Source organism: Lissotriton helveticus, chromosome 5_1 (genome assembly GCF_964261635.1).
Source record: "Lissotriton helveticus chromosome 5_1, aLisHel1.1, whole genome shotgun sequence".
NCBI lineage: Eukaryota > Metazoa > Chordata > Amphibia > Caudata > Salamandridae > Lissotriton > Lissotriton helveticus.
Genome location: NC_136065.1, coordinates 1,555,821,044 through 1,555,833,071, shown reverse-complemented (window position 1 = coordinate 1,555,833,071; position 12,028 = coordinate 1,555,821,044). Strand labels below are relative to the sequence as shown.

General features: G+C 46.8%; 1 protein-coding gene across 7 annotated transcripts in view; it reads left to right on the top strand.

The window, feature by feature from the left end:
• MDM4 (MDM4 regulator of p53) overlaps positions 1–12,028 on the top strand; it is a 373,509-nt gene that overhangs the window by 140,619 nt on the left and 220,862 nt on the right. For 5 of the 7 annotated variants that reach the window (XM_078644640.1, XM_078644641.1, XM_078644636.1 and 2 more), the window contains exons 4-5: positions 10,195–10,328; positions 10,952–11,001. The exons of 1 other annotated variant lie outside the window; for it this stretch is intronic. In XM_078644640.1, coding sequence (XP_078500766.1) covers positions 10,195–10,328; positions 10,952–11,001 — 184 coding nt within the window. The remainder of the gene's footprint in view (positions 1–10,194; positions 10,329–10,951; positions 11,002–12,028) is intronic. One more of the 7 variants, XM_078644639.1, reaches the window with a different exon arrangement.

Sequence of the window (12,028 nt, the reverse complement as noted above, 5' to 3'; positions counted from 1 at the left end):
CTAGACCTTTGGCCACCGGTGGCGGTCCCTGTGTTTGCCGCTCTTTGGTGGGCAAGAGTGGAGGGTGCCGGGAGAGGAGCAGACGAGGAGTGTGGAGCGCCGGGACCTCCACAGCAGCCCTCTGACCTAGGGACCGCATTGCTCGTAATCTGGCTTGATCCTCCGACCCCCATGGGTTGCGGCCGGGCCTTGGAGAGGAAATGCTGCTGGGATCTTCTTGCGGCAGGTCGAAGGATCCTAGGCATGTGTTGTGGGCGGGAATGGGAACAGGCGGGGAGGGGGTGCATTGATGAGTGCTGTCGTCATGCCCGAGCTCTGACCCTAGATTAAACGCCTGCATGAAAAGATGATGGAGAGGTGTTGAACGTCTTGGGAAATGGATGGCAAGAATAGAGAGAGAGCCCGCCTTGAAAAGGTTCTGGAATCGCAGCATCGGTTTGTGCTTTTTCGTCTCAGTATGTTGTGATTAATGTTTACACACATTCTATGGGCATCTGCTTTTCTGCTCAGGGCGTGTGCTGTGCGACTCCGAGGCTCCTCTGTGATTTAGTCTGTTAGTAGAGGGCACTCCCATAGTATGTGTAGAGGGCTCTGGGGGCACTGCTTAGTTCTGCGAGCCCACAGAGGCTCGAAAGCAGTTTCTTCTTTCCCCCCAAGTAGCCCCATTTGATTTCGAGTCCCGAGAGGCTCCCGACCGCATTTCTCATTTTGAGCCCAGGGGGGCTCGGGCCGCATTCTTTGTTAAAGAGCCCAGCGAGGCTCAAAGCTTAATCTTATTGGTTAAAGCCCTAAGAGGGCTCCGGGGGGCATTTGAAATTAGGAGCCCCGAGGCTCCAGGGCCACATCGTTGTATTGAGAGCCCAGGGAGGCTCTAGGGGGCATTCCTTTTGGCCAGAGCCGCGCTTCTCCCCTGCCTGTCCATGTTATGCTGCCCTCCTGTACGTCTCCCCCAAGAGTTGCGTTCTAATCCATGTGCTCCTCCCCACCCGCTCCATGACGTTCTTTCGCCTGTTGCTTCCCCCTAACCCCGACCTCCAGGTTACTTTCCTCCACCCGCACCCTCTGTGTTGTTTCCCCACCCTCATCCTTTGCGATTCTTCATTCCACCTGCACACTACATGTTGTATCACCCTGCACCGCTATCATGGGGTCTCCTGGCCCTCGACACAGTACCCCATCACCCAGCTCACCACTGCCATCCTCAGGAGAGTGAACGAGGCATCCGGCCTGTACCAGATGTTCGAGGTCCTAGGGGACGTGGTACTTCTGAGCCTTGTACACCTGATGTTACACAAAGAGCTTCTCCCACCCAAACCTACCCATTATCTACACACTCCCTCTCAGACTTCTTGCTGTGTACAACCCTTTTCACACTCCTCTTTTATCTGCACAATCCCTCTCTCTCTCTCACTCCTACATCATCATCATCTCTCCCCAGTCTGTCACCTTTGAAGTCCTTTTTACACCTGTTGGTTACCTATGCGTTTCATCTCTAACAACAGTGTATAACTTGCACAGGGGGGCTCGCAGTGTGTGGGGGGCTGTGTGTGTGTGTGGGGGGCTGTGTGTGGGTGTGTGGTGGGCTCTGTGTGGGTGTGTGGGGGGCTCGCAGTGTGTGGGGGGCTCTGTGTGGGTGCGTGGGGGGGGCTCTGTGTGGGTGCGTGGGGGGGGCTCTGTGTGGGTGCGTGGGCGGGCGGGGCTCTGTGGGTGCGTGGGGGGGGCTCTGTGTGGGTGTGTGGAGGGCTCTGTGTGGGTGTGTGGAGGGCTCTGTGTGGGTGTGTGGAGGGCTCTGTGAGGGTGTGTGGGGGGCTCTGTGAGGGTGTGTGGGGGGCTCTGAGGGTGTGTGGGGGGCTCTGTGAGGGTGTGTGGGGGGCTCTGTGAGGGTGTGTGGGGGGCTCTGTGAGGGTGTGTGGGGGGCTCTGTGAGGGTGTGTGGGGGGCTCTGTGAGGGTGTGTGTGGGGGCTCTGTGAGGGTGTGTGGGGGGGCTCTGTGAGGGTGTGTGGGGGGGCTCTGTGTGGGTGTGTGGGGGGCTCTGTGTGGGTGTGTGGGGGGCTCTGTGTGGGTGTGTGGGGGGGCTCTGTGTGGGTGTGTGTGGGGGCTCTGTGTGGGTGTGTGGGGGGGCTCTGTGTGGGTGTGTGGGGGGGCTCTGTGTGGGTGTGTGGGGGGGCTCTGTGTGGGTGTGTGGGGGGGCTCTGTGTGGGTGTGTGGGGGAGCTCTGTGTGGGGGAGCTCTGTGTGGGTGTGTGGGGGAGCTCTGTGTGGGTGTGTAGGGGAGGCTGTGTGTGGGGGCTCTGTGTGGGTGTGTGGGGGCGCTGTGTGGGTGTGTGTGTGGGGGGCTCTGTGTGAGTGTGTGTGTGGGGGGCCCTGTGTGTGGGGGGCTCTGTGTGGGGGGCTCTCTGTGGGTGTGTGTGTGTGCCATTTGCGAGAGATTAAGTTATGCCATTTATTTATCGGTTTTCAAAACGAACACATAAATAAAAAAATTGTCATTTACAATGATAATAGCTCTAACTTTTCCAAAGGCAAAACCGTTGCATTGTAAATGCTTGTTCTCCTTTTTTCATTGAAAAATAATTATTGTCTTTTACCATTCCCTGTCAAGTGGACCATTTTTTTTTCTTCAGTCTCTGGCTGAAGTTTTAGTCTGAATCCCTTCACTTTTCTCGTTTTCTTGAAGTGCCCTTCATGTGAGAGAACAAAGTAAATGATGTTGGTGAAGTCTATGTGGTACCTTTGCCTTCCTCCCACTCTGTCACAGAAAGCAACCTCTGGAAGACAGTTTCCGAGAGGACCTTAGAAGTCACATAAAGCATCTGCCTAAGAGGCCTGCTGGAGGACATGAGGGTGGAGGAGCAAGAGACAAGAAAGTTCGGTCTCATAAGCAGCTTCCGTTGCTCATGCATCCTAGAGTTAGATCAATGGAGAAAAGACAACATCATTCTCATCATCGTTAAAGGACGACATCTAAGTCTACACACACCACCAGCCGTCAGTGCACGCTTCCCCACCAGGCACACACACCACCAGCCATCAGTGCACGCTTCCACCAGGCCCACACACCACCAGCCATCAGTGCACGCTTCCACCAGGCACACACACCACCAGCCATCAGTGCACGCTTCCACCAGGCACACACACCACCATCCGTCAGTGCACTCTTCCACCAGGCACACACACCACCAGCCATCAGTGCACGCTTCCACCAGGCACACACACCACCAGCCATCAGTGCACGCTTCCACCAGGCACACACACCACCAGCCGTCAGTGCACGCTTCCACCAGGCACACACACCACCAGCCATTAGTGCACGCTTCCACCAGGCACACACACCACCAGCCATTAGTGCACGCTTCCACCAGGCACACACACCACCAGCCATCAGTGCAGCAGGCAGGCTCTTCTCAGAGTTTCTTGGTAAATATGTGTTCGATGCCTGGGAGGGAGTGGGTCAAGTTTTCTTAAACCATGCTGAGTATTCAGGTGCAGTGCATGAACTCCTGTGTAAGTGGGTCATGCTGCCTGGGGCTCACTCACTCCACACTTGTAAATTGCGCCTGCACCGGGCTTTTTCTCATTCGCAAAGTTCAGCGCATGCGCACAGCTAGGCAGCCCCCACAGCCCCGGGAATGACTGCTTCTTACAACCAGAATGGAAACAACATTCAGAGCAACGAAAACAACTTCATTTGATGCAAAGAACTGTTAACAAAAACCATGTCAAGCTATTATAGATCTGGCAACTTAAAGAAAACAGCAACAAAAAAACGAACAAGCAGTGGCATAGCCAATAGGTCTCGCTTTTTGAGAGGGAGAGCATTTTAATTAACACAAAAGGTCACTGTCCACGCCAGACCACATTAGAGGCCCAATTATTAAAGAATGTTTTAAAAGTGCACCCATGGTATATGTCCTTTCATTAAGTGCAGCTATACTGCTTTTGTGAATTCCCAAGAATTTATAGACTTAGGACAAGAAATGATACTCCTAGAAAATGTTTGTGTACTGCATTTTAGCATGAGCAAATGTGCATGTGTAGATTTCCTCCTGCAAAAATCTGAGTGTTTTCAAGTTCACTTTACCTCCAACCGCTTTTTCCCCAACTCTGGAAGAAGGTTTACGACTGCCATTGTCGGGAGTTAAAGTATCAACATTTCTCAGTATGGGAAAAGATTAAAGAGTTGTTGAAAACCCTTAAAACATGAGAGTTTAGTAGGTTTGCATAGACTGAAAAGGGCATTCTAACACTGGAACTATTTCTTACCACTATCTTCAGCCCCACTATGTAGATCTGCGGAAATGTGGTAACCTAAGGGGATTGCAAGTTTTCAAACATTACGATGCTATGGGCCCTGGCATAATCAGAGAGGCTATATCAGAGCTCTTATATAATGAAATTGCTGCCATAATTTGTCAGCGCACTACATGGCGCCAAAGTGACATGTGGATTTTGTTACAGGACAAGTAGATTTATGAAGCAACCTGCCCCATGGACAAGTAGATATTTTAATAAATTCCACACACCTGAGTTCTTCAACCTTCCCCCAACCCCCACTTCTCAATTTCTTCCTGTGGAGTAACAAGTTTAAGATGCTCCCTGAAAATGTTTGCAGACCACCTTGAACCGCAGGCAGGTTCTGTGGGCTTACAGATTTGGGACACGGACAAATGTGTCTTGTAGGTCTACCACCACCATCCAGTCTCCAGGATATAGGGCAAGTTCTTGCTGTCCTGAGGTTCAAGATCAATGTGCCAATGTCACACCCGACTCCTTTGCAGAGGCTCCCTTTCATTGAAGCCATCCTAGAAACTGCAACTTGAATTCTTCCCTCTATAATGACAAGTCTAGCATATTCTGCAGTTTCAGCCTCAGTTCTGTGTCTTGGTGAAGAGGGCTCTGAGGCTTCTGGGACTACTGACCACCTGCATCCTGTTAGTCGATCCTACAAGATTGGGTATGTGAGGTTCTGCCTTGGGATCTGATGTCTCAGTGAGCCCAGCATCAAGGGAACTTTTCAAACTCTATGCAGGTTTCAGAGGAGACTGCAAAAGATCTGCAGCGGTGGACCTTTCCTGGACAAACTGATAGAAAGAGCAGTGTTCGCCCAGATGCCACAATTCATTGAAGAGAATGACATACTCTCAGACTTCTAAACAGGATTCCGTCCGGGAAGAGGCACTGAATCTGCCCTCCTTGCCATCTGGGATGACCTGAAGAATACAGTTGACTCCAGCGTGGTTGCTGCGCTTTTCTCTTGGACCTCTCGGCAGCCTTTGACACGGTTGACCATGACACTCTGAAACAAAGACTCTATGAAGCCGGCATAATGGGAACTGCTCTAGATTGGATCGCATCCTACCTTCTAAACAGAACTAATGTCACACATACCCCACCTTTCTCGTCCAAACCATACTCCACAAAAGAAGGGGACCCTGAAGGTTCTATCATCTCGCCAATGCTTTTCAGCATCTACATGAAGTCATTACCGGTACTGATCAATCAATTTCACCTCACGTGCTAGAACTATGCAGATGACACGCAAATACTCCTTCAACTGGAATGCCCCAAAGACATTGGAAAATCCCCAATTTTCAGTTGTCTCAGAGCCATAGATCAGTGGATGACTAGGAGGCATTTCAAATTGATGGCTTCAAAAACGGGAATACTCATGTGGCGATTGGAAACATTACAACCCACTTGCCTCCTGGCCTGATGAGCTGGGATCACCGCCTAAAGTATCGAAGGAAGTAAGAAACCTCGCAATGACCATGGACTCCATGATGTCGATGAATGCCCAAGTAGACAAACTATCAAGATCAAGCTTTGGCACTATAAAAGTGCTGTTACAAATTTTCCCTCATTTGGGATTTCCACACAAGGTCCAAGCTGCCATCTCCCTTGTTCTGTCCAAACTCGATTACGCCAATAGCCTCTACCACAGATCACCTTTAACGACCATGAAAAGCCTACAACGTATTCAGAACTCGGCTGCCAGACTGCTCTTCCATATCAAACCGCGAGACCACATCTCACCTGCCTTGAAATACCTGTATTGGTTACCGATTGCCAGAAGGTCCACGTTCAAGCTGCTTTGTATCACCCACAAAGCAATACATGGAATTGGACCGCTCTTCATCAGGAATGAAATCACCAAACACATTCAACAAAGGAACATACGCTCTAAAGGTGCATCTCTCCTAAAAATCCCAAGATACAAGAAGAAAACCTTGGGTGGCACATCTGTCTCTTTTCAAGCAGCCAAACTACGGAACTCTTCACCCCCCAACATAAGGTCCACCGACAACCACCTTATCTTCAGAAAACTACTCAAGAATTGGCTCTTCCCCACATAAGCACCATATGCAAACAGAAATTTACAGCATATTCCTCTGTATATAAGCATTTATTTTCACTATAGATATGTACCTATCTTTGTGTATTGCTTTGTATAAACATGTAGAATAATTATGTTGTTGAAGTTAAATAAATAAGTCCTCTTTGGTCTACATGTTCTTACTTCCATTGGGCATCTATGTACTTTCCATGTTCTTGGATCTGTGTGTCTGTTACTTTTCTCCTGAAAAAGCATATCCAATGCACTGCCCTATTTCTCATCCTGTACCTCAATCAATATCTTCAATCTACATATACTTACCTCCTTTATGCTTCTATATACTTTCAATGTACTTATGGTTCTATATATGTATCACTTTCTTCAAATTTAGCATTTCAAATGCACTACACTATTTCTCAGCCTATACTTCTCTCAGTATATCCTCTAGCCCAACCTTTTGACTCATCTTAAACTTTTCTACTACTCTTTCTAATGCACTACCATATCTCTCACCCTATACATCTATCAATATTTCCTCGACATCCACTCTCTCATTTATTCCAAAACCAATACCACTACTAAGATCCCCAAAATAACCCTTTCTAGACTCTCTCCTACTCTACCCCTCCTTGCATCATCCGACACCTCTTTTTACTATACTGACCCCCCAAAAACAAACCTTTCTAAACTCTTCCCTTCAAAAACAACTTTTTACTCATCCAAAAGCCTCCTCCTATGGCTATGACCTCAAAAAGAAAAACAACTTTTACTATTCTGTCCCTCCACTATCCTACTTTTACTATTCTGTCCCTCCACTATCCTTTTCAATCAAAATAACAGACTAACATGTTCACTTCTCAAATTCCGTATTCCACTATACGAATTCACCACTAATCCTTTATGGGTTCCAGAGTAGTATGCTGGTCGCCAATAAAGCGTTTTAACACAATATCAGGGTTACCAGCGCTATATAAATGCCAACCTTTTTCCCTTTTCTACCCCTCCGTAACCGTTCGCAATCCAAATAACTGACCAACATATCCACCACTAAAATTACTTTCATGTTTTGCCATACTAATTCACCAGTAATTCTTATCGGTTCCATAGTAGCGTGCTACTCTCCAATAAAGCGCTTCAAAATCCCTTCAAGGGGTAGCCAGCGCTATATAAATACAAACCTCTTTCCCTCTTCTATCCCGCAACCTACACTTCTCTATCCAAATAACTGTATATAACATACCGACCACTCAAATTATTTCATATTTCACTGTACTATACTTGAAAATACTAATTTTCAACAGTAATCCTTTATGAGTTCCGGAGTAGCGTCCTACTTGCCAGAAAAGCGCTTTAACACCTGTCAGGGGTAACAGGTGCTACATGAATGCAAACCTTTCTTCCCTTTTATCCCTCCGCTATCCTTCTTACTCCAGAATAACTGACTAATATCCACCACTCAAATTACTTTCATATTTCACTATACTAATTCAACACTAATTCCTCTTTGGGTCCCGGAGTAGCCTTCTACTCGCCGAAAAAGCGATTTGACGCCTCGTCATGGATCGAAAGCGCTATATAAATGCAATAACAATTACAGAATAAATGGTGGGGACGTTTTCAATAAGCATTTATTGAACCAGCATCATTCTAGTGTAAAATGTGTGCTGCAACAACAATATGACAGAAACCGATTTATACTGGTGTAAGCACCAACAGAGTAAATAGATGGTAGAATAATACTATAGTGCTAAAGCAGTGGATATATGCAGGCATATAAATACATGACCGTAATAATGCTTACGATGCAAACCCTAACTAGATGTACCCAAGTGTACCTAGCATATGTGTTGGTGTATAGCCAAGAATCCCCTCCTGATAGAGCCAACCCCCATTACTGGATGTGGGAGAGCGAAGGACCCCCGTCTTGGTCTTGAGGATGACGATGGTGATGAACCTTATATACAATTATTATACAGAAGATGGTAATCCTGCTGTGATTCTGAGAATTCTCATGCATAATAAATGAGGCCAGTTTTTGGGAAAACCACACAACATTTATGTAGCACCTATCTAGGTAAAAGGTCAGCACCAAAACTGTTGCATAGTAAACGTAGGTAAAAGGTTAGGTGACTACCCAGGCCTATTTTGTGATATATTACAAATCATAACACTGGAGTCTGTTAACCAGTTTCAGCATTTTACAAAGTTTAATTGTCTGACACTGGGTTTCAGTTGCCTAATTTACTCAAATTGAGACTTACAATTGGATTGTTTCTTGAATATGTACTAGAGAAACTGGAACGGTATGACCAGCCCGGCCTGCTTTCCCGAGGTCCTAAGGAGACGTTTGGTTTGGTACACTGGTAGTGACGGATGTAGCCCTGTAGGTTCTTAAGAACTAAAAGAAGGTATAAACGGTTAATGACTTCCAATCCTCACCATTCACAGCACATTTGTCTGGATCAAAATGACAAAGTGGCCAATGTAGGGCATCCAAACTAAGAGTGTGTAGTATCCTTAATGGGCTTAGTAGTCTATTGAAATTGAGTAGAGCGCGTCATAAGTGACATAACAATGATGTCACATATGATGAAAACATGCAAATGTAAACCTTGATGAATCGCAGGTATTAGGAAACTGCATCACTTGCTGGATTGAGAATGTGCAGAAAATATTGGACACATTATTTGGCTGAAAAATAGTATTGTGCCAAGTTTAAAAGGGTTGGACAAAAGGCATTCGGTTGCATATCCCTTGCTGGCAGAGAGGACATTACTACGTGCCAGCTAAGACCGTCTCATATAAGCGAGTATTCATCTGGTCACTTGGTAAGACACTCAATATTTTAGGCAGCGTGCGTCTTTCTTCTCCTCGCTACAATTAACAGTGGTCTGTGATTTTTCTTTCCCTCGGCCTGCAGTGCCAGTGATAGTCTGTGGCACTGATTTCTTTCCCTCTACCAATCGAGGTCTGACGTGTTTAAGTATACAGTAACTGCAAGGAGCATCATGTCTGCTTTAGTCCTTCCCATCTCCTAGCGTCATTCATGATGTGCCTATGAATAAGGTTATTCAGGTTCTCCAGTGCGTGCCTCTTGTCTACATGGTGTGTGCGTTTTATGTATTCATTTAGTTGCTTTATTTTGTGTATAGTAGAAATGTAAATAGCTTAAGCCATGTTTGCACTTCCTTTATTAATCATTGTCAAAAAAAATTGTGATTCCATGGTGAGGATCATTGATCAAGTCCATCTTGTGCATCTTTTGTTTTTGAAGTTTCCTTGGTGCCCTGGTGTATCCTCTCCCTTCCAGGGTAAAGGGTAACGTTGTGGGCATTAGATACGAGCGGGGATGGTGTATTGAGCATTAGAGAAGGTGGTTGTAGCATGTGGGCGTTACGCCAGTCTGGCTCCTCTGCCCACCTCTTGAGAATGGAGGGGACACATAGTGTGTGCACATATGGTCCAGCATAATCACTTAAATTCTGGGTCTACTTCTAAAGCGTTTGAAAGCAAACCCATGCTTTTATTGTTTGATCCACACCTGCCTTTGGTGCTTTCACTTCATCCCACCTGACTGCAGTCCTCCCACAATTCCTGCTTGAAGGGAGGTTTGGCGGGGGTTTACTATGCCTTTAAGGTGCTTGTAAGCATGCACCTAGACTGTTTGTGGTTTCTATTCTCCTCTTTCAAGTTATTCATACTTTGTGAGCCAATGCATATCGATCCTTTGAGCGCTCACATCTGCCTCTTGTTTCCCACAACGCTCTTATTCCTTTTCCATTTTTCTCGAAGTCTTGCAGACCATGTGAGCCTGTGCATTGTTTGTTCGGGGTCTCACTCCTGCTTCGCTTCTCCTCGCAGGTCATGCATTACCTGGGACAGTATATCATGATCAAGCAGTTGTACGACAAGGAGCAGCAGCACATTGTGCGCTGCGGGGAGGATGAGTTGGGCGCCCTACTCGGAATTTGCAGCTTCTCCGTCAAAGACCCGAGGTAAGAAACAGTTGTCTCCTCAGGATGTGAAATTTCCAGCAATACACCGGTCATGTGAGCCCATTGAACGTTGTGACATATGTGGTATTCCTGCTTACTGTAGAAGCGCGAACACTGGCCTCTGCACAGATACTGGGATCTCGACAGCAACTCATTGGAAAGCTTTGTTGCTAGGACACCAGAGTTTGGATATTGGAGGGCTGAAAAATAGGGAGTGTTGGCTGATATTCGGTGCGGTCTGTTTGTCAGTTTGCAGGATTTAGTGATCACTTCCAGGATGGAAACTCTTCACTCCTGGCCAGTGGAGAAGACCTAAATCCTCGCCCCATAGGACTTGTTGCTTGAAGGAAATATCTGCACCACCGACCAGCAGAGTAATCGGCCTTGCAAAGAAGACGCCTCATACAGTTATCCTCCTTAAACCATAGCTTTCGAGACTGAGAAGCAAAGAGGAATGAGCCTTGGCGGAAGCAAAGACCGCCTGATTCGCTTTCACCTGATGTGCCTCTGACCTGAATGTGTGAGAATGCTTGTGTGCCTGTCTGCTGTACAGTTGGGGAAAGTTTACCTGTGAAAATTGAGTCGAAAGGAACATGAGCTCACAACCCACCTTTCTCCCACAGCCCCCTCTATGATATGTTGAAAAGGAACCTTTTACCAGCCTCTGTCCCAGGTAAGATATGCACTGTCTCTGTGGCAAGTATAGTCATGCACATGTTGCAGGGGAAGGATTTTGTGCACCTCATCATGAACGTGTTGTGGGTTTTGTTGCACATTTGCCCCCTGGGATGTTTTTGTTTTTATTTTAGGATTCCTGCTGGTCTACGTTCTTGCTTCGACCTGCTGACTGCTCGAAGAGCATGTAAAAGCTGGTGCATCTGTCTATGTACCCCAGTGCGAAAGTGGGCAGTTCTGTAGAACTTGACCCCTTTAGAACTTTTACATTTTCTTTTCTTTATTCTTTTATTGTTGCATTAATGTTTGTAAGTTAAGTGTGTTTTGTCCACTTGCCTGGATTTTATTACCCCATTCACTGTTGTTCGGAGCTCGCAACAAAGTTACTCCTAGCTTCTTCCCTTCTAAATGCACTGTTAGTAGTATTGTTAAACAGGCATGTCACTGTATGGTTATGCTTGGTGGGGCACACATGGGGAATTTTTGAAATGTGATGTGTTTTATTTGCCACAGCACCCGCTCTAAGGGGGATTGCTGTGAAGTGGAATATACTAAGGGTGCATGAGACTGATGCCTGCAGTTGGAAAGGCCAATGTTTGCTTTGGATACCCATAGGAGTTGGGAGCGTGTTTGCATAGGTCAGCATTTCTGTTTAGTTGTTGCTGGAGGAATTCCAGCCCTGCATTTGGGAGGCTAACCGGTTCTGCAGTGGAAAGGTGATCGGAATAAATGTGCTGGGGTCTGAGGCCCGTGAAACATCTTGTGGCCCGATTCTGAGAACCAAATGTTTTTACCGTAGACTGTCCTTGTGAGTCTACTGTGGCCCCCTTAATGTAGGAGGGAACCTAGATCCGGTGCAGTGACCTTTCGCTGGGATGCTAAGTCTTTAGTCAAATTTGAGGATGGGAAAATAATCAGTGGGTTGGTAAGTTGTATATGGTCTATGATTCAAGCCTGTTGGATCCGCCAGGTAACATGAGTTGAGGCACTTTTTTGGATAAATCTTTTAGTTGGAAGTGGTGGGA